Here is a 23,575-nt window from a genome sequence, read left to right as displayed (position 1 = left end):
CAAACGTTATAGGTGACAGATTGTGAACGGAAGCAGTGTTAGAATAGAGATCACCAAAATATGCACACCAAGCTTCCTCAGCTATATTGGGATCAATCTTTACCTTCCCTTCTGCCTTCCCAGTATGGACCAAGTTCCAAAAAGTTCGGGCGTCTTTCGCTATTAGTGCTTGTTTAATGGCCTTCCATTTCTGTTTCCCATTCAGATTTTGCATGAGAAAGGAGATTCTTATAGAAATTCCTTGCAGCCAAAATATTAGCCCTATGGCCTGATTTGATGGCAGAAACTAGGGTGGTCTTCGCCTTCCTGCAAGACTGATTGTACCAGGGATTTGTGGCACGTGCCTGTCGGTTAGTACATTTTACAGGTTTAGAGAAACTTGCTGCTAAGGTCAGCATTAGTTCTTTGTGTATAACTAAACATTTAACATCATTGTCAGGATTGGAAGCGTTTTCATACAATACATTTAGATGCTCAAACTGGGGAATTACGCTTTTATACAGTAATGCCAGGTTATCTGGGGACGACTTAATAGAAGACCATCGAATTTTTTTACCGCCCTGTGTAATCCTAATTGCACCAGAGACCAAATCAGCCGCTTGGTGCTCCCCGCCATGATTTGGCACATCCAGTTCTGCTACCAAGGGGTTGTGATCGCTTTCCACGCGATCCGAAACGTGGAAACATCGAATCAGATGCCATACAGACATACTAACCAACAGATAATCTATTGTTGACGAGTGACCCATTCCGTTATAGGTACTTTTGCCTGGGCTATCCCCCGGAAAGCGGCCATTGCAAGCTCTAAGTGAGAATGTATATGTCAATGTGGTGAGCTGCATGGCCATTGGAGTCCAGTTTTTGACTGGATAGATGTTTGGGGGTGGAATCCGGCAGGCGTCATCCTCATCTGATGTTAACAGTGGGACACCCCTGAGTGGTTCGAAATGGCAATTAAAATCCCCGCCTATTATCACCTTGGTATCAGTTGAGAAGCTATTTAATAGGGCAGTTAAGGACTCTAAAATATGAGAAACTGTGCCACCCAAAACCGGACGTAGATAGATGTTAATAATCGCTATTTTGGGTGTGTTTCTACGGGTCAGAAGAATACACAGAATATCACAGGAATTGGTGTTAATTCTTTTGACCAAGAACCCAAGATGAACAGCCACCCATATGGTCAATCCACCGGATGGTCTGCCCCTAGGGCCTTTGGTTGCGGGCTCGGCATAAGTTACAAAGCCCAGTCTGTGCTGAATAGTCCTGGCCCATGTCTCTTGAAATAAACAAATACCATGATTGTCCACATACTCGCACCACTCCAGGTTCTCTAATTTCACCACCAAACCCGCCACATTCCAAGATAACAGTAACAAATTTTCATTATTGGAACACAGTTGATCAGCTGGCTTGCCTGAAGGTATAACAGTTTCCACATTAAAATCACCCACTTCTAGACTCATCTGTTTCTTCGGAATCACATGGTTAGTTACAGTGCAGTTATCATCATCTGTACTAGAGGGAGAACCACCACATTGGGGGACTGTAAATGAGCAGCTCATCCTACTCTGTGCGTTCTCCTCCAATAGCCCCCCACCCCCAACACTGGAATCTTTGACAGGTACCTTTGCTGGAAGTCAATCACAGCCATCGAGGCCAGAGATGGCTCCATATCTATTCGAGGTTTCCAGTGGAGTAAAAGGAATCAAATGGTCCATATTTCTATTCCGCTGGAAAAACTCATGCCCCGCAGGATGCTGGCTACGTCCGTTGGCAGGGACTATATTCCACGCTAAATTATTCCTAGGAGGGAGAGACATCTGCGGGTGGCACGTATAGTTGTTGTTTGGAGGCAAGTGGGTGTTCCTAATGCCATTAGGATCTGGGACCCCCCCTGGAAAAAGAGCAGGAGTCACATACAACCTTGGATAAAAGTAAGTTAGGTCGTATGGGACGATAGCGGTATTCGAATTCATAGGGGGGCCTGTTAATATAGCCCCAACAGCTACTGGGTTCCTAAAATTAACAACAACTATATCACCCTCAATGTTTTTTTCCCTTGTACCCAGCCAAGGCAGGCGTCTAACGTGGACTATCTCCCCGTCGATATAGTATGGGAGTGGTCTGTTTTGACCTAACCAATGTAGGATCTTATTCTTAAGTTGGGGATGGCCCTCCTTCCTGCCTGCTCCTAGTGGGGGGACACCTGTGAGTACGACTACAAAAGGTAGCGACTCTGGGGGTAACTCTACATTGGGTCCATAGGGAATACCATTAGTGGGCCTTGAAAACCTCCCCCTACTCAAGTACTTGGTCTTAGTACTGGAAGTGGCGTTGCCCATCTGGGCTTCTATTGGAGCCTGGTCAACGGATTTTGTTACTATTTGACCAGGAACCTGGGCCTGTTGAGAAGCCAAGTTTTTCTGCTGGTTATTGTTCAAAGACTTACTGATTACAGTAGTCGTCTTGGCAGAAATCATTGGCGTATCTACAGTAACCTGTTTATTACTAGCAAGAGGTTTAACAGCTCTGTTGTTACCACTATTGGAATCGTTTGGGGCCAAAGTATTAGGTGCAGAAGCTGCTATAGGCTGTGGTAGAATGGTCGGCACAGGGGTAGGTATTAAAGAGGTGATAGGAGCACTTGATTTAGCATTAAACAGAGCCTCCAAGTTGCCTATTCGATGCTCAACCCTTTTTAGAATATCCAAAATTGGGAGCATAAAGGACCTAAGCAACTGCTCGACTGTATTCTGCTCCGTGATAATGGGGGGAATAGTCACTAGGCTTGGAATAGTAACGGCCTCAACTTGCTTCCCTCGGGTATTACCAAGGTGTAAGCTGGCAGAGTCTGAGGTTGGTACCACTACAGGCACTGTATCAGTCAGTGCCGAAGTTTTGGGTGCAAGTACACCAGAGGTCTTAGGTTTAGATGTCTTGCCAAACTCTGTATGACTAAGCTTACCCCTTTGGGGTACTCCTAACCCCCTGCTTTTTTTTGTAGGCGGAGGGCCGAGGGTTTTAGGGGTAATGGATGGTCTACATTGCCTTTTCGGCTGCTCCTTGGGTAGTTTACAAGATACATTGACCACATTTGGGGACGGACTAGAGACAGGTGGAAGCAAAACTGTGGGTGTAGATGAGGGAGCAATTAAGGGATGAACCGTAGGTAGTGGAGTGCTTCTAAGCAATAGTGGAAATTCGTCCAGTGACAGTGGATCATCCAGTGGAGTATCGGTAATAGTGGTAGACAAAATAGGTGGGGAGGCCAAGTCAATTAAAGGTCTATTTTTCAAAGACTCAATGGAGCGGCGTCGTTCGATCCTGCGTTCGGATAATGAGTCATCCTTATCCGAATCCACAACACCCCTAGTAAAGTAATTGTCAAGTGTCCTTTTACTAGTTCCTGCTGTGCTAGAGTTCTCAAAGTTAGCCGCCATGGATGAGAGCCTACCTTACAGTCTGGGACAAAAGATGATAGTGGGGTGGCCCGTCCCGTCCTCGGGCGTCCCCGGACGGCCACAGACGGTCCCGCCCTTGTCCCGGGCTTCTCCCGGCGCCCTCCCGCGCGCTCCCGCGCCGCGGGAGTGATGGTTCCTTTATGTAGCTGTCCAACTAGCTACCAGGGGGGCGTGGCCGGCAGGGAGAGCAGCCCAGCTGGAGTAGGGGCTCACGGGGACTCCTGGTCCTCGGAGTCCACCGCTGTGCTCGCAGCCCTGCCGGTTGGTCAGGAACAATGCCCCTTCACAAACTGAAGAAAGTGCTGCACGCCGCGAAGCGGGACCCGCGCAGCGGGTCCGGCGAGGGGTAGCGGCTGCAGCAAGGTCACTGGCTTCCTCACTCGGGTGAGAGGTAATTCACGCAGGGTCGGCAACAGAATCCGCCGAAGTCCAGGTGGGGCGGCTAATTAAACAGTTAGATGGTGAGGGCGGGGCCGGCAGGGAGAGCAGCCCAGCTGGAGTAGGGGCTCGCGGGGACTCCTGGTCCTCGGAGTCCACCGCTGTGCTCGCAGCCCTGCCGGTTGGTCAGGAACAATGCCCCTTCACAAACTGAAGAAAGTGCTGCACGCCGCGAAGCGGGACCCGCGCAGCGGGTCCGGCGAGGGGTAGCGGCTGCAGCAAGGTCACTGGCTTCCTCACTCGGGTGAGAGGTAATTCACGCAGGGTCGGCAACAGAATCCGCCGAAGTCCAGGTGGGGCGGCTAATTAAACAGTTAGATGGTGAGGGCGGGGCCGGCAGGGAGAGCAGCCCAGCTGGAGTAGGGGCTCGCGGGGACTCCTGGTCCTCGGAGTCCACCGCTGTGCTCGCAGCCCTGCCGGTTGGTCAGGAACAATGCCCCTTCACAAACTGAAGAAAGTGCTGCACGCCGCGAAGCGGGACCCGCGCAGCGGGTCCGGCGAGGGGTAGCGGCTGCAGCAAGGTCACTGGCTTCCTCACTCGGGTGAGAGGTAATTCACGCAGGGTCGGCAACAGAATCCGCCGAAGTCCAGGTGGGGCGGCTAATTAAACAGTTAGATGGTGAGGGCGGGGCCGGCAGGGAGAGCAGCCCAGCTGGAGTAGGGGCTCGCGGGGACTCCTGGTCCTCGGAGTCCACCGCTGTGCTCGCAGCCCTGCCGGTTGGTCAGGAACAATGCCCCTTCACAAACTGAAGAAAGTGCTGCACGCCGCGAAGCGGGACCCGCGCAGCGGGTCCGGCGAGGGGTAGCGGCTGCAGCAAGGTCACTGGCTTTCTCACTCGGGTGAGAGGTAATTCACGCAGGGTCGGCACAGAATTTGATTGGAGTACACTGCTAGTATAGTGCAGACCATTACGCAACAACATGCTATTTGGTGAGCTTTTCTTTTTGTATTTTTTTACCACTTATGAACTTTCAATTTTCATCAAAACAAAACCAGCATCAATTGCATTGGTGGATATTGATTTAGAAGAAGATAGGATGGAGACTTAAATTGTGCCACAATCTGCATGACATTGAAAACCTCAGTAACAGACCTCACCAGAAAGGAGGAATACCAAAAGTCGCTGAGGGCCCGATTAGAATCAAGGAATGCCAGTGGACAAACTGAGGATCCTGTGGTGGAAGGGAGGAGTTAGATAGGCATCAGAATGAGATCCTGGTCCTGAACGGAGGGAGGGTGCTCTCCAGGGAGGGCAGCAATGTATCTTCAAAGGATTTATCTCCAGAGGAGCTGGGAAACAGACAGAGAAGCAGAGTGCATGAGTTTGAGCTTGCAAATCTCAAGCTGGGGAGAGGGGAGAGAGAGGGACATGGAGTATAAGAAGTTGGAATTAGAGGGGTACAAACTTTCCATGGAGTAAAAGAAGATGCTCTTAGAGCATGAAAGAAGCTTAACGGAGCTGGCCTTAAAAACCAAGCGTGTGGAGTCCAGTTCCAATGGTGGCAGCTTGTCGCCAGTGCATATGGAAGGAAGGGTGTATATTCGTAAGGAAGTGAACAAGGATATTGTGCTAGGAGATGACAATGGTCAGTGGTTTTAAGGGGTATGAGGTAGCAATGTAGTCCCAGAGGGTCCCTGGGAGAGATTTGGGATGGGGTTGTGGAGCTCCTTCACTGCCCAAGGGAGGGACATCTTGTTAGCTTTACCTGAGGAGAATAAAGTGGTTTATACTCCTATGAAGGAGGCCTAGATCAGAAGGTATGGGTTGACCCCAGAGCTGTATAGACAGCAGTTCAGAGCCTGTAAGAAACTTGAATCAAACACTTGGGTTGAGTATGCTGCTTACTTTTGCAGAGCACTGGGTGGTTGAGTGAAGGGTAGCCAGGTAACGGATTTACTGGGGCACTATGATTTGATGGCATGGGAGCACTTGTCTGCTAATAGTTTTACAGAACTATGCCAACACTTGATTGACAGTAAGCTAACTGAGCCCAGGAAGCTTGCTGTGGAGGCAGACCACTGGGTCAGCACCAGGGTCCAAAAGGGGTATGTTAAAGACTCAGCCAAGGGTAAGCAGTATCCCCAGCAAAAGAGTGGGGGGGGGAAGGGTGAACAGGAGGAATTCCAAAAAGGGCCCCAATCTAGTTCCCAAGGGAAAGGTTCCCAGCCCCCCAGTGGTAAGAAACCAGGTTCTCTTGAGCCTCAAGGTTAAGGTAAAGGAGACGGCCCAGAGATTCCAATTCTGGATATGAATCCCTAGAGTGCTAGAGGAACTTTGCTCTAGGCTCTGGACATTTTCAGCCTCGAAAAAAACGAGTGTGGGAGGGGTTATGAGCATGTGTTCCTACTTACCAAAAGTATGTATTCCGGTCAGTAAGGTAGTTCCTTATTGAATGTAGCACAACACAAGTTGATTTGAGTGAGGAAAGTTCTTTTTATTTACCACTTGATTAAGTCCATTTCACTCATTATAAATTTTTCACATGATAAGTTGTTAAGGAAAGAGAACAGAAGACACCTGTTTCGCCCTGTGTGGCAGGTAGAGCCAGGGATTTCTCAAGGCTGGAATGATATGACAGCAGGAATGCCCTACTCTTGTTGGTTTGTGGTGGCAGGCTGCAAACCAGGCAGCTGGTGATCAGTCTGGATCACATTGGATTTACTGGGAAAATAGTCTCCTGTATAACGATCCTAAGGTTGCCGACCCTGGTCCAGCCTGGGTGCTGATGGTACCCTAGCACTTCAGGGCCTTAATACCGGGTCCAGCTCATGGTGTACCTTTGGCAGGACATTTGGGGTAGGAAAATACCTTTGAAAGGCTTGTCACCCACTTCTATTGCCCCCAAATGCGCAAGAACTTGATACTCATTGTAGGTCTTGCCAGGCAATTAGTAAGAGTGGGAGAAAGTGCAAGGCTTCTCCCCAACCTTTTCCTGGAGTCAGCACCCCTTTGAGAGGGCTAGAATTAACATTGTGGGGACACTGGACCCCAAGACAGACATGGGCAACAGGTTCATCCTGGTCTTGGTGGACCAGGCCACCCGATACCCTGAGGCTATCCCTCTCAGGACCATGATGGCCCCTGTTGTGAGCTGGGCATTGATGGGGATATTTTCCCATGTGGGGTTCCCCAGAGAGGTGGTATCCCACCGGGGTACAAACTTATTATCTAAGTATTTGACATCCTTGTGGTAGGAGTGTGGTATTACCTTTAAGTTCACCACGGGTCATGGTCTCAGTAGAGACTTGTGCTCTACAAGACAAGTAGACTGGGCCTTATGAGGTGGTGGAGTGCAAGAGTGAGGTCACCTATCTGGTGGACTTGCAGCCTCCCAGGAACCCTATGTGGGCCTTACACATAAACCTCCTCAAACCTCACTTTGAGAGGTCCGAAGTGAACATGCTCCTAGTGACAGATAATGGATTGGAAGAGTAGACTGAGCCTCTCCCTGACCTCCTGTCTGCTAAGGAACGTGCTGGGTCAGTGGACGGTGTAAACCTGTCTGGCCCTGACAGCAGAGGGACTGTCTCCAAATGTTGTGGCAGTTTGCCACTCTGTTCTTCCTAACCCCAGGTATCACCCAGTAGTGTGTCCATGATGTGGACACTGGGGACAGTCCTCCAATTAAATACACAATTTACAGGTTGACTGACAGGGTCAAAGTCAGCATCAAGGAAGAAGTTTCTAAGATGTTGGCTCTAAGGATGATTGAGCCCTCAAACTCCCCTTGGGCCAGCCCAGTGGTCTGTATTCCAAAGGCTGCTGCACCCGGTGCCACCCCAGAACTCTGATTCTGTGTGGCCTACAGAGAGCTCAATTCTGTCACCAGGAATGACGTCCACCCCATCCTCAATGGTGATGAGCTCATAGATCAGCTGGGAGCTGCCAAGTACCTCAGCACGTTTGAGTTAACATCGGGGGGCTGGCTGATTGCTTTGACTGATGGGGCCAAGGAGAGGTCTGCGTTCTCAACCACAGAGGGGCAATACCAGTTCCGGGGGATGCCTTTTGGGTTGAAAAATGCCCCTGACACCTTTCAGAGGTTGATTAACCAGGTGTTGGCTGGACTGAAAGATTTCAGCGCCGCCTACCTAGATGACATTGCAGTGTTCAGTTCCATTTGGAAAGGACTTCTGCAACACCTCTGGGAAGTGTGGAAGGTGCTGCGAAGGGCAGGTCTCAAGATAAAGGCCAGTAAGTGCCAGATAAGGCAGGGATCTGTGGTGCACTTAGGGCACCAGGTAGGAAGTGGCCAGGTGGCACTCCTACAACCTAAGATTGACACCATTCTGGCTTGGGGACCCCTCCAAGACCCAAACAGAGATGAGAGTCTTTTTAGGTCTCACTGGTTATTACAGGAGGTTTGCCCAGGTAGATGATCAGGACTAAAGCCTGTCAGACCGCTTTGATACCATGAAATCTGTCTTTTGCATGGCACCTGTGCTCAAGGCACCCAACTTTTCACAAGACTTTCAATCAAATAATCAATCCGGGAGTTGTGAAGTGCACTACTCACCTGTGAGGTTCTCAAGGCGCTGGGGGAGGGAGGATTCAGGCAGCTCTATCTCATCCAAAGAGTCAGGTCTTAAGGCTCTTCCTGAATGCTGGCAGTGTGGGGTTTAGTCTGATGCTGAGGGGGAGTTTGTTGAGCAGACAGATGCTCCATAGCATGGTGTGGGGGAAGTTCTCTCACAACTAAATGATGAGGGCCTATACCAACCTGTAGCCTTCATTAGTAGGAGGTTACTTCCCCGGAAACAGAGGTAGAGCACAATTGAGCGTGAGACTTTTGCTGTGGTCTGGTTGCTAAAGAAGCTGTAGCCGTATTTGTTTCGGACTCACTTCCAGATTCAGACCAACCACAGACCCCTCAGATGGTTGATGCAGATGAGGGGTGAGAACCCCAAACTGTTGAGGTGGTCTCTTTTTGTACAAGGGATGGACTTTACAGTGGAACACCGCCAATGCTGATGGTCTGTCCAGATTCTTCTACCTTAGTGAAGAGAACCCCCAGGTGGGTGGGTAGTTCACCCAACTTTTCAGCTGGAAAACTGTTAACTTGTTAAACCTGGCATCCTTGGTGTGATTCCCCTATCTTTTTGCCTCTCCTCCTGTATTTTTGCTATGTGCTGGATTTTGTTTTTGCTAGTCTAGATGATGTGGGCCCTTTGCCACTGCTGATCAGTGCCAAAGAGCAAGTGCTATGTAAATTGTGTTTATGGATTGGTGTTTCCATGATTGGTTTATTTGTTTTACTGGTAAGTCCCTAGTATAGTGCACTGTGTGTGCCCAGGGCCTGCAAATCCCAGCAGCACTGATTGTGCCTCCCACACAAGGAGCCTAGCAAATGGTTCTCAGACTTGCCACTCCAGCCTCTGCACACAGTTTTATACTGCAATGTCAGCCTGGCAAGTGCACTTATTTGCCAGGCCCTACCCTTCCCTTTTCTTACATGATGTAAGACACCCCTCAGGTAGGCCCATGGTACCCCCATGGGAGGAGTGCAGAGTATGTGAAAGGCAGGACATGTACTGATGTGTGTGACATGTCCTGATAGTGAAATAATGTGTATTTCATTTTTCAATAGTGAAAGGCTATCTGTACCAAAGGATTGAATGAGAGCTATTTTGTAACATCTTACAAGTATAACTTCCCATTGGGACAAGATAGAGAAATTGAGTTTGGGCTCTCTGAATACTTTAATCACATATCTTTTTAGTAAAGATGATTATTAAATTAGGTGTTTGTTAGTGCCACTTTTAGGAAGTAGGAATTTTCTTGATTAACCACCCTGTATGCCTCTGCTGGGCCGTGGATTGACTGTCTGGCTTTGGAGTGACAGGGGCTGGGGATGTGCATTCACTGCAGACAACCATTTGGGGGCTTGAACTGTTTCCTGCCTTTCCTGGATGAAATTCCCTTGCACATGAATAGGCTCTGCTTTACACAATGTTGTCTTCACTTCCTGCCAGGAGGCTGGACCATGAAGCCAGAACTGGTTTAGACTGAGCTAAGAGACTCTCTGCCACAAGATAACAAAGGAGGCCCAGACTCCGGAACCTTAGATTACTTCTGGACTCAAAAGGAACCTCTTCCAAGGAGAGAACTGAAAAAAACGGAAGGAGAAGAACTGCCCCAGTGCTGTGTGCGGTTGGCCTGCAGTGGCTGTTTCTGCCAAGAAGAGGACAAAGACTGAACTGCGCTAGGTATTTTGCTTGGAGAATATCTCCAAGGGCCCGGTGTAGAGCTTGCCTCCTGTTCTGAAGTCTCAGGGACACAAAGACTTCACTCCATCTGTTCTAGTGCTTCTGGAACTGCTGTTTCAGCTGCCACAAAGGGAAAAAGGAACACTGATGCCGGCGAGCGACGCAGCGACCAGCAGGGAAGCCTTGGACACCGCTCGTGAAATGCACAGCCCCGACTTGCACTGCAGCTTGAACCCTGCCAATGCTACAGAATATCGACTCTGACACCGTCACTGAGGCCGCTGCCTGCACTGGAGCCGAGAGCATCACTAGTGTCGCTCACAATGCATCACCCGGCTCATACCACAGACCCAACCTCAATGACGCCAGTGATTCATCATTGTGGGACCGATACTTAATGTGGTAACCTCCCAAATCCATCGACCCGGCATTGTCGTAAGGAGCAGAAGCCTTCAGGCCACCGCAACGTCACTTCCCCGGAAACTGTAAGGAACCGATGCCTCACCTCCCCTTCATCGCAGTAAAGAAATGACGCCTCACCTCCTCTGTGGTCATTAGGAACCGACTCAACCCGTTACCAACGAAGCATCACCATCCCCAGGCTTTGCACCGTCTTTTTTTTCATCGTTTACCAAGGTACTGTTCTTTGGGGGTCTGTGTGACTCTGGGCCCGACGCTGTGCACTTCGCGATCGGCACCATACTCTGTCACGACGTCTTAATAGCCCCAGGTGGAGCTATCTGTTGTTACAAGCTTTATTTTTGTGACTAACCTATTTTTTATTTTATCTGATATATGTATGGTGGATTTCTGTACTTCTGGTCTGGTTTGGTTTAGAAAACGATTCCCTATTTTCTAAACTGGTGTGGTGTCCATTTGTAGTGTTTTCACTATGTTACTGAATGTGCGCACAAATGCTTTACACACTGTCTCTGCGATAAGCCTGTCTGCGCTTGGCAAGCTACCAAGGGAGTGAGCAGGGGCTGTGTAAGGTTGTAACTTCCTTACCCTGACTAGAAGCAAGGGTCCCTACTTGGACAAAGGTGCAAACCATTGCCAACTAGGGACCCCCATTTCTAACAGATCCACTCTGCCTAACATCTAAAAAGTAATCCTACATAGCAAACAACATGCAACTGCTTGACCCTAAGGTATTAGTGATCTCCGTGTTTAATATCACTCTTTGCAAAATATGATAATAAAAACTTTGGACAGAAGGTAGACTGTTTTTCATAGCAGGAGCACATGGGAAGTTGCCTTGACTTTTGTGGATTTGCTTCAATGGGAAGCACTTCCCTATATCGGTCTACATCAAACCCACCTGGATCTCACATTTTTAACAGAATGTGTTACAGTTTTTTTAAACAAAATGTAATTCCTATCTGCTGATAGATGAAGTACTCTAGCTATTTCGGTATTTTAATCTGCGTCTCAAGATTAAACGTGAGAATTTGTGGCAAATCTAGTGATTTAATATGTCAGAAGGTCAGAGGAGCACTGAGCTCCCCAAACAATTTGAGCAGAACCTTTCTGGATAACCTCATTTGTTTAAAAGAGAAGATAAATACCTCAGAAAGGAACATTTTACTAACAAGTCCCAAGAGGTCAAGTCAAAGTCAGGGTGTAATGCGTGAATCATTAAACTTTGAGAGACCGAGAATACCTTCGTCAAATACACCCTTTCCCCAGTATCCCAACTTACTTTATTGTCAATACACAACAGCCCTGCTTGAGGAACAAGTTTGCAATGTATCACTTTTTTCAGTGGATCTGCTGATAGCCCACCATATCACGCATTGATCCATTACACCTGGGATAAGGCAGAGAAGAGCTGCACACATATTGTGGACCGGCCTGTGGCTGCTGGGGTGCCAAGACTCCCTGACTGTATAGAGGTCAAGAAGTGGGACTACCTGGGCAAAGTTGAGAGCAGCTGTATTTAAGAATCTTACATTCACTAAGAATATTCCTAGGAACAATCCACATTGCATTTAAGTTTTTTCTAGCTTTTTCCCTCATCCTTTTTTGTTTTCTTCCCATTTATGGTTCATGCAGCTTCTGACTATTGCCTCCTCCAAATAACTTGATTAAACATTGGGTTTTGGCTTTGCTACTTTGTCTTGTTGTCTTAAACCATCTACATTTCAGAATTGCTAGTGACCTGGGCTTGTATCATTTGTTACACTGGCTTCTTCATGCATAGGTTGTGGCTTGGGTTCCCAGAAATTGGTGTTTCTGGTCAATGAGTATGCATTCATGTAATTCACGCTGCTTAATATATATTGTGCTTCATTCACATTCTAATGTGCTCTTAAACTGTCTGAGAATACCAGACTGTGAAAACCCTATTCCAAAAGTCCTGATTTAAGTGAGAGTTGTGGATGATGAGACTGAGTATTCCTGTCCCTCTCTTCTCTCAGTCACTATCTTTCCTGCTTCCTTCTAGTTTTTAATTCTGCTACTAATACTATTTTATTGTGTACTTAGAAGCAGATCGAATTGTCGTCAGACATTAGATAACACTTGCATAAATGCACTGTAATTTCCTGCAGCTTTACAACATAATATCCCAATTCAATTGATAGGTAAATGTGAGGCCTGGCATTTCTTGGCATGATTACCCCTGGCTTTTTGCCTCTACCTCCTCTATTTTTGGTACTTTGTGATGAATATAGTGTTGCCAACTTAGATGTTCTGGACCCTCTTCCACTGCTAAACAGTTTTAATGTGCAATTTTCTCCCTGTGTACAGTGTAATGTTAATTGGTTGTCCATCATTGGTATGTTTGGTTACTAAGTGAAGTTCCTAGTAAAGTGCACTATCTGTGCCAGGGCTGGTAATGCAAATGCTACTAGTAGGCCTGCAGCACTTTTTGTGTCACCCAAAAAGTAGCCTTAAAAAGGGAACTCTGGCCTGCCATTGCAGGGCCTGTGCGCAGTTTGTGAAACTGCCATGTTGTTCTGTCAAGAGCACTCACTTGCCATACCTTACCCTTCCCTCTCTGTGCACTGAAGACACCTCTATGGTAGGTCTAGGGTCCCCCTGGGACAAGGTGGAGTGCATGAGAAACGTAGGACATGTACTAAGGTTTGTGTCATGTCCTGACAGTGAAATAATCTCCATTTCCTTTTTCATTGTTGAAAGGCCACCTTGCCCATAGGATATCATGGGAAGGCTGTGTCTTATGTTTACCAGCCTATCTTCCCAAAGGCTTAAGATGGCTGGAAAGGTGACGTTTAGCATGCCTGAACTCACCCTGTAATGACACATCTTTTGTATGAAGATGGTTTTTGCATTATGTGTTTGTAAGCCAATCTTTCAGAAGTGGCTGGGGTTTTGTGCTTTAAACATTGCTGTGTGTCTCTGCCTGGTTGTGGATTGACTGGCTGAATTCAAAAGCAATGGTATCTGGGGAATGCTTTGACCCAGGGGAAGAGGTGAGACAGCAGACCTGCATCTGGAATATAGGGGGAGGAGAAGCCTGGGCTGGTGCTATAAAACTTTTGTCCCATCTCCTGCTGAGTGATTTAGAATCAGACCCCCGCTAATAAAAGGAAGAAGGTGTCACTGGTAGGGAGGCACCTAGAACTGGTTTGAGCAGGAGTCAGTGCCCCCTGTAACACAAAGACTTCAAAGCCATTGAGGGGTATAACTATGCGAGCTGAAGCCCCTGAACTTTGGAGAATGGCTTGATCAAGTGTGAACAAGACTAAAGCTACTTCGTAGTCAAAAAGACCTTTGCCAAGGAAAAACAACTGAAGAGACTGATGGATAGGACAGCTCTTGATGTGTGATCTGGGGCTGACCTGCAGTTCGCTGTTGGCCCAAGGAAAGGCTAAAGAGATTTTGCTGTGTGCTGTGTCCCCCTGCTTGAAGGACTTTGCTGTGTGCTGTGTCCTGAAGTAACTGTCCCCAAGAGCCTGAGGTGAGATGGCTCCCTATTCGGAAACACGCTGTGTGCGTGATCTCTGGCTAGCCTGAGACCTTTGTAAATTGTGCCCTATGATCTTGGGCACGTTGAGCTCCAAACAAGTCTCAGCGACGAAGTGTGCGAGTGCTCGTTGCAACATGAGTCCTTCGAGAGGATCTTCCTGTGAACGTATGCACCGGGAAGCCAATTAAGTCTCAGTGATGCAGTGTGCTTGGTGCAGCCTGCGACTTTCATGTGAATTGGCCCGTGATCGTGCACACTAGAAGGGCAAGTGTGTCTCAGCTACGCTGTGTGCGTGTGCTGTTTGCAGCCTGACACCCTCGTCAGAGGTGCCCTGTGGTCGGGGGCACCCGAAGATCAAGCGTGTCTCGAGCAACGCTGTGTGCGTGTGCTTTCTATTGCCTGAGACCTGCGCAAGTTGTGCCCTGTGATCGGGGGTGCCAGAAGATAAAGTGTGTCTCCGTGACGCAGAGTGAGTGTGCTTTCTACCGCCGGAGACTTGCGCAAGTTGTGCCCTGTAATTGTCGGCACCAGAAGATCAAGTTTGTCTCAGCGACACTGCATGTATGTGTTGTGTGCATTGTCTGGTTATTGTGCACCCGGAGTCCAGTGAGTCCCATTGACTCTCAGTGCGGGTGTAGAGTGCAGCCTGGGCTCTTCCCATTGCCCGAGGAGATTTCATCAGAGGCCCAAGTCGCTGGACCGGGAGAGGAAAGTGGGTTTGCGCCCCCCAGGTAACGTGTCTCCTGGGGCGGGGCTTGGGCTCGGAGGGAGACACTCTCGGCCTCTTTCTCTGTCCTGCAGCCCGAGCCTCTGCTTTGGCTCAAATCGCAGCCCGGGCGCCAAGGGAGTGGCAGCACCGGGGCCAGAGCGCAAAGCTGCATTTACTGTATAATATATTACCTGTGGGGGGGGGGGGCAACTGTGGCCGGAGACTAACCGCAAGCCAGCATGAGTGGGCGAGAGACCGCCGGAGGCACAGTGAACGGTGCTGGATTAAATTACATATTGCATTATTCCTGCATAACGGAGTATCTGATGATTGTATGACACACAGTGCCTTATTCCTGCACAACAAACTGCCTGTCTGTCGTATTGCCCATTGTATTAGTTTTGCATAACAAACTGCCTGATAGGTGTGTTATGCATTGCACTAGGTTTGTTTAACAAACTGCCTGATAGATGTGTTACGCCTCGTTTTAGTCCTGCATCACGAACTGCTGGATTGTCGTATTACCAATTGCATTAGTGTTGCATACCAAACTGCCTGATATATGTGTTCCGCATTGCATTAGTTTTGCTTGACAAACTGCCTGATAACTGTCTTACACTTTGCATTGCTTTTTTCTAACAGAGTATCTGAAGGGGACGTACGCATTGCATTACGGGGCATAACAGTTTACAACGTTGCTGCATTATGCAACAGTACAAATCGCCAGATACGCGTAATACCATCTGCATTATTCTTATGTTGTAAAATACCTGATTGTTGCATTACGAACTGCAGATTACAACATTAGGAGTACATAAGATTGTTTCATTTAGCAGATAATGTTCACTTTATGTATAATTTCATGAGGTATTTGTGCAATTTCTTATGTTAGCCGATTTCTGTAGGCCTGAATTGTAGTTTTGCCCTGGAAGCTCTTGCATTAGATTTAACAGTGAACTTCATGTGCATGTTGGATTTGTTCTTTCTCACGTTTCTGTGGCATTAAAGAATTTATCTTTATTAGCTAGAATAAAGTCTTTGTGTTAGGAGTTATGCCTTGGGAGGCAAGGATACATTGAACGTTGATACTGATAATAAAGAACTTCTGTACTTTCTCATTGGAGCAAGCCTGGGACTCAAGGTCATCTCGCCAAGGCCTGGGACCATCGCAGCCTAATGGAGAATCACCTACGAGGAAGGGGCTTGACTGGATGGTGTGATGTCACAGTGCATCTTTGGATATTACCTGTGAGAAAAATATACCAAAGTTAAGGACACTCTCCGGTGAGTTCTTCCTTGCCCTGAGAGAGAGAACATCTTAGAACGAGCTCAGTAGCTTTATGCTACTTGATCCATCTAGCGTAAAGAGACTTCTTAGGAAGACTTCACAGACTGAAACCTTAATGGATCTTGTCTTGGGAAATGCAAAGTAGGGATGTCACGCTAGTTGTACAGTAGAGCAGACTAATGCTTTATACCCACAAACTTCCAATGAAGGCGAATCGGAATGTCTATATTGTCATCTTCTGTATTCTGGTATTCAAGCTGATTATTCTGTGCATGCAGCACCGCCTTAACTTTACCCGTAGGCTTTGTATTGGGTCAAAAAATTTTCTACACCCTAATCTTGAGGTGCCTGAATGTCTATTTGTTCTTGGCTTTATAATAAATTACCTAAACTTAATTGGGAGTCTATGGGCTATATGTATCATGCAAATTCGCAATCGCAAAGGCCGAAATTTGCAGAATTTTGGCCTTTGCGAATGCGAATTTGCTAAATGGAATGTATGAAGCAAAACTGGTGCAAAATAAGGAATCACAAAATTTGTGATTCCTTATTTTGCAATTGCATTTAAGGAATCGCAAAGTTTGTGATTCCTTAAATGCAATGTATGTAGCAAACAAATTAGCAAAATGGTTGGTGGTAAGTTGCGAATTACTTGTAAAAATGCAAATTTTTGCATTTTTCAAAGTGCCATGTGACGCACATACATGCCCTTAGGGCATGTATATGCGCCACATGTGCCCCTATGCATATTTCAGGGGTGCAACAGGGTGTCCTTTGGACACTCCTGCACCCTTGAAATTATTCTCAATTTGCGATTAGCAAATTGCGAATCGCAAATTGAGAATAACTTCCCACTCATTCCTATGGGCCTCCTGGCCCATAGAAATGAATGGGAAAAGTATTCCTTAATTGCGATTCGTAATTTGCTAATCGCAATTAAGGAATTCTAAGGAATCGCAACAAAAAATGCGATTTTGTACAAATCATACCCATCTGCGATTCTCAAATACCGATTTCTTAAAAATCGCTATTTGAGAATCACAAATGGGTATCTTGATACATATGGCCCTATGATTCTTTGGAGTCATAGTTCATTGGAACTGCAATGATGGATTGGCTAACGATTCCTCTCCCCTTCACGTTTTCAAGCTGATAAAAAGAGTCATTAAACTTGTGTTCCCAGAGCAGATATACAACGTGGAAGCCGGCTTCTTCAGTTGGTACCAGAGTAGGATGGTGTTCACATAAAGCGGGGGAGAATCTAGAAAACTCTAGAAAAGACCTAGACCCCTAGAGCCCTTAAATAGAGTAGAATGATCAAGAGCGGAAAACGACGGACTTTGGCGGAGACTGGCAGAGATTGATGGTGTGGTGAATGGAGGAGAGATTATCAGTAGAGATGCGTTGCGTGTTAGATTGCAGTGTGTTGATTATGTGATGGCAGTGTGTTGATTATATGATGTCTGGCGGAGTTGGTGCGAAAGTTGAGTGAATATGGTTTTGGGAAGTATGTGGTCCAAGGATTGTGATTTGAGTTTCAGGTCCAAAGTGGCCTATGATTCTGTGAATAATATATCCCAGATGTAGAACACACTGGTTTCTTTTGATTGTCTCACCACACTGGTTTCTTGTGATTGTCTCACCGAAGGTTTGAGAAGTTGTCGTGAGACGGCCTCAGCAATTCCACAAAAGACAGGGATCTTTATGTGGATGAGATGTGTGAGAATCGTATGGTAAAACGTGTGTACATAGGTGGACTATACTGATTCAGGTGACCAGCACAGGTCGAGGGTCGCTGTGTTTGAATGTTCTTGATTGATTGGATTCTATCGATCTTTTGGAAAGGCAGACAATTACGGAGTTGTGAGTGAATGTAAATATAGGAATTGTGAAGGCGGGAGAGCCACTGTGAAGAGGAAAAGGGTGACGTCAGAGTGCACCAGGCTGCGATGAGTCGGTTAGTGTAAGGCCACGCTGAGATTGGTTGGTTGTCATCAGGAAGTTGTAACTGAGAAAATCTTGGTCTGTTGAAGGAAAAATTTGACTTAATCACGCTATGCTTTAAAGTGTTACGTGATCTGTTCAGAGGAGATCAGGGAGTGGTTACTCAAGTGGGTGAGGAAGCACCGCCTTAGGATACTCCAGCACACTGCATGGCAACAAATGTAGGACTTCTTACTATAATTTGGCTTCCAAATTGTCACAAAACAACTGAAAAAGAGGGCGATTTAGCTTTTCCACATTTCGATTGGAGGGGCTAAACTCCAAATTCCTCTTTATTCTTTAAGTTTGTAACACTCAAAAAGGTAGTCTGCTCCCCTGACAGGAACCGATAAGGGTTCAAGTAAAAGAATAGTCAGACCAAGTAAGAAATGTTTGAGTTAGACATTCAGAGCCCCCATTGAGCCCAAATTTTAAAAGTTCATACACATATACATCATAAAAACATTTTACTAAAAGTTAGAATGAGTTAGTGTTAGACCTGTCATCCTTGGTGTGGTTTCCACTGACGTTTTGCCTCTACCTCCTGTATTTTTGATACTGTGCTGGATTTAGTTTTTGCTGGTTTAGATTCTTTGGGCACTTTGCCACTGCTGATCAGTGCCAAAGGGCAAGTGCTCCCTATGTAAATTGCTATTGTGATTGGTTATCCATGATTGTTATATTTGTTTTACCAGTAGGTCTCTAGTAAAGTGCACTGAGTGTGGGCCTGCATCACTGATTGTGCTACCCACATGAATAGCCCCAAAGATATATCTCAGGCCTGCCACCGCAGTGCTTATGCGCAGTTTACTAAATGCTGTGTTGACCTGGCCAGTGTACACACTTGGTAATAATCAAGGAGAAAGCGAGGAAGTTAGGGGGAACGTCCCTATCCCCAGTTCAAATATATGCAAAACAATGTGGACAAACCCGCTGTGAAGAAAGTTGTCAGGACACACAAGGGTTCCCTGGCACTGTTCGCCATAACAGTGAGTCCTGACAACTTTCTTCTCAGTGGGTTTGTCCACAGTGTACCCACTTGCCAGGCCTTACCCTTCCCATCTCTTACACACAGGACACCCTTATGGTAAGCCCAAGGTACTCCCCTGGCTGGGCAGGGTGCAGTGTATCTAAAAGGTGGGACATGTACTACTGTGTGTAACATGTGCTGATAGTGAAATACTGCCAGTTTCGTTTTTCACTATTGAAAGGATATCTTGCCCATAGGCCAGAATGGGGAATGCTGTGTAACATGTTTACCTGCAAATCTTCCCATAGGAGTGAGATAGAAAATTGGAGTATGGTATCCCTGAACTCAGAATTTAATAACACATCTTTTAGTAAAGATGGTTTTCAAATTCTGTGTTTGAAAATAGCACTTTTAGAAAGTGGCTGTTTTCTTGTTCAACCTTTCTGTGTGCCTCTGCCTGTTTGTGGATTGACTGTCTGGCTTGAGATTGACTGGGGCTGGGATGGCTCCAGGAGTCTGGATGAGTCAGCACTAGACTGAATAGACTGATCTGCATTTGGAGTGGGAGTGGTGTGAGGAGTAGCACCTGGGCCTGAATAAGGCTGTGCCTGCCTTCCACAATGCTGGCTCCACCTCCTGCGGAGCGTCTGAAGACCCAGGCCCACATTCACAAAGGAAGAAGTTGTGCACTGGCAGAGGGCAACCAGAACTGGTTTGGACTGGTTCCAGGTGTTCCGAATACTAAGGGCGCATTCAGGGAACGCAGAAGTAGCCTAAAGACTACAGCTCCCATGATCCTCTAGCACGTGACGTGACGTGCTCGCGCGCAAGACTGAAAAAGGAAGACAGACCATTGTGTCATGTCAGAAATTCGTTGTTTGATGTCGAGCAAGGAGGACGCCTTGCCTTTCCTTGGGGTTTTATAGTCATGGAAGAGTAGCAGGGTTTTGCCTTCCGTGTTCCCCTTCATTTTCATCAAATTTTTCTGGGTAGTCTTTCCCCTGTTTTCGCTGATCTTAAGGAGGTTGCCCCTTTTAATAACCTCTTTCTGGCAATTTCCTTTCAATGCATTACTGTTAATTGGAAGGATACTACCAAAATTTCTTATCAAGCTTGGTGGAATTTACTATGTCATCATCATAGAATGGACAGAGCTTATGCTAGCTCCACCGCCTTGTTAATCAAGAAAGATTTACTCTGGTTACCCCTTACTACCTTTTTGTCTAGGAAGCTAACCTGATTTATACTGATTTTATATCTTACTTATTACATATTTCTTATTGTAATTTTAATTTTATTATTGATGCTTTTTCCTTTTTTCTCTTCTCTCTCCTCTTTTTCTTTCTTCCTATTTTCTTCTTTCTTCCTCCTTTTTCTTTTCGTCCTCTGTTTAAAATTCCAAAATGCTTCTGTTACTAAGTATAGTTTATATATATAGGACATTGCTTTTCTAAGTTTGTTATGCATTCCAAGTTGCTAATTTTTTCCTATTTCCTGCTCATTTCTTTTTTGTAATGATGGTTTACATTGCTTTTATTCCTTCAATAAAGCATTTTAAACTTAAAAAAAAGTAATGCAAACCTAATGCAAAGGATTATTATATATAGCCCAAGGTCTTTATTACTTTACAAAATGTTGAGAGTAATGTACAAATGTTTTTGCATAGCATTTGAAAACTATTCACAAACAGTACCAACATTTGAAAAGAAAATATCTAAATAACGTATTTTAATCTGAAAAATGTGTTTTTTTGCGAAAACCATGAATAATATTCACAGCACACCCTCAAACAGCTGTGTTTTCATTAAGTTGCTTTCCAATTGTAAAGGGAAATGAATGCAATCGTTCGACCAATGAAAAACTTTTATCCAATTAGAGTTTAATATTCTGCTTTGCAAACTAACCCACTGATTAAACCTTTAACATCGCCCATTGTATGAAAATGCCAAATATGCAGTTTTTGAGTCATGCCATTGAGATTGTATCTATCCACTAAGGGTAACGTAAAGAAAGAAAATCCATGGTTCATGTAACTAATAATGTAAAACATGGATCTAAGAAACTAGGGAGTTGAGTGTATGATTTTAAAAATTAATTGATAAATGTCCTAACAGTTTTACTTTTTCCATATAATAGCCTCTTAGAAAACTGGCACATTCTGCTAATTTAACTAACGTTGGGCGTGTATCATCAAAATTGCCATTCATTCAAAAATACTCCATGTGTTACAATGTTCATCTCAACGCTATAAAAATTAAAATAAGGACAAAATGTAATGTAGTTACCTGTGAAATGGCCCAATTGTTCATCCACCATCTTACGTAATATCGGATGGGTATTACAAGCGTGTAAATAACGTGCAGAAAGGCATAGCCCAAGGCTACAAGTCCAAGTTGTTTTCTGCAAAGCATCCATTTATCAAGCCAATCAGGGAAGCGACTGTATTTTGTTCCTCTGTACAGCTGGATGATTGCAGCGATGATGCCAGCAAGGTAAACTAAGGCCAGAAGAATGAGGGACACGATTGGGAAGACTCTGTTCGGAATTGCAATCATGATTGCATATGTATAATCCTCTCCTTTGGTGACGTAGCTGTGGATCACCTCTGTAACTAGACAGTACACGAAAATGACTACAGCTAGCACAGTAGATATGTACATGGGCATTTTCCACATGGGAAATAGTTGTAGTGGGTAATTTTCCACATCCTTTGCTGCTACGAGAGATCCTTGGTCAAGTGGAGTAAGTCCAAGAGTCCGGACAATCTCCATAACCATTTGCTTAGATTTGCTGTCATGGCCGCACACGAACACCTGCAGGCAAAAACACATTTACATTTCCAATTCTTAGATTGAGATAAAAGATAAAGACAATTTACATCATTTTTAGGCAGCATGTCATCATTAAATCTACTCATCTGAAAATGTGAGGTTTCATTAGGCTACTGAACATCACTTACCATGTTTTCTCGATAAAGCATGATTCTATGATAACTTCTTTAAGTTTTGGAACTAATATGCGCACATTTTTTAATGATCAACTTTAATACTTAGCTCCAACAAATGCCTGTGAATCTCCAATGAATTTCATATTAGTCAACACCCTGTCCAAATGCACTTACAAGTTTTTTCTAATTTCAAACGTTTTTATTAAAGATTTTGGTGCCAAACAGCGGTTGACATACATACATGAGTTAAATATGTTGCACATAGTACAGTTGCAAGGCAATGTACACACGGGTTATCTAAAAACCAATAAACGTTGATCAGAGATCATAGTATAGTATCAACATCTATGTTGCTCAACCATGTGGTGGGAAAATAAAAGAGAGTAGACAAGAAAGAAGAAAGGAGAGGCAGAGAGAAGAAGAAGGAAAACAAAGAAATAGAGAAGCGAAAGAGTGGAAGGAAGGCTGCCAAAGTTAACCACCTAGATGTTTGGGTAGTCAAAGTTTTTTTAGGGCGATATGAGGTTTTGTAGAATTCCAAATTAATTTGTTTAAGAAGGTGATGTTTGTTATGGAAGAATTCATCTGAGCAGAAGATGGAGGCATGTTTAGTAAGTAGTTAATAATCTGAGTGATAACCATTTTAATGGATCATATCAGGAATTTTGGTGTCTAACCTTCCAGAAATATCTGAACCTTTTGGAGGACCAATGACTCATTATGTTGTATAGATTCCATGATGTCATCATTACATTTGAGACCTAAGTACTTCAGAAAGTCGGGTTGCCTCTTTGGTGCAGATAATATTAAGTGGATGAACCTTGGATTTATCACTTTTGAGGGTATAGACGGAAACCGAGAAATATTTTTCGATCTTGGCCATAATTTCTGGAATAGCAGTGTCTGAGTGTTCTGTTATTAATATGAAGTCATCCGCATAGGCTACTATTTGAAAAGATTTGCCAATAATATTCGGACCTATTGAAGTAATACGTTTGTTAAAGGATAACAAGAGTTGTTCACTGACTAAAAAGAAGAGGGTTGGGATAGAGTGCAGCCCTGTCTGGTGCCTTGTTTGAGTGGAAAAAAAGTCAGCTAATACACCATTAGACCTGATTTTAGTGCTGGGATTTGGGTACAGGGCCATTACCATGTTTCTGAATAATTCATCTAGATTAAAGCAGGACAATATGGCTTTTAAGTAGTGCCGTGCAACCTTCTTGAATACTTTTTGCAGCATCGAGTGCTATGGCTCCTACGGATGAATTTTTAGTTTTGGCAATTTTAAATTGTGGCCTACTAAACTAATATTGTCATTGGCGAGCCTGCCTTTGAGGAAGCCAGCTTGATAGGGGCAAAATTGCTTCAATACGTTAAGCCAGTATTTTGTTGTATATATATGTTGATGAGCAATATTGGTCTTTAATTTTTGGGATAAGTGAGATCTTTGTCTTCCTTGGTAATTAGAGCTAAAATACCTTCTGCAACTGGTCTTGGCATAGTCTTGAAAGAGGTCCTGTAGGGGTAGTTGCAGCCCTTCCATGAATAATTTTAGAAGTTGGTTAGAAGGCCATCCGGCTAGGGGCCTTTCCGACTTCAAGGGATTTATAGTTGAAACTGAAGTCAGGCATTTA

The 23,575-nt window shown here is 45.3% G+C and overlaps 1 protein-coding gene across 3 annotated transcripts in view; it reads right to left on the bottom strand.

Annotated features, from left to right (window-relative positions):
• The window catches only part of LOC144784677 (metalloreductase STEAP4-like), a 187,625-nt gene that overhangs the window by 35,628 nt on the left and 128,422 nt on the right, over positions 1 to 23,575 (bottom strand). For all 3 annotated transcript variants that reach the window (XR_013601693.1, XM_078663618.1, XM_078663617.1), the window contains exon 3: positions 21,280 to 21,807. Coding sequence is in view for 2 of the 3 variants with exons in the window: in XM_078663618.1 (XP_078519744.1) it covers positions 21,280 to 21,807 (528 nt within the window). In the remaining variant the exon portion in view is untranslated. The remainder of the gene's footprint in view (positions 1 to 21,279; positions 21,808 to 23,575) is intronic.

This window comes from Lissotriton helveticus, chromosome 10, assembly GCF_964261635.1.
Source record: "Lissotriton helveticus chromosome 10, aLisHel1.1, whole genome shotgun sequence".
Taxonomy (NCBI): Eukaryota; Metazoa; Chordata; class Amphibia; order Caudata; family Salamandridae; genus Lissotriton; species Lissotriton helveticus.
Note: the sequence above shows the minus strand (reverse complement) of the source record. Positions and strands in the feature narration are given on the sequence as shown.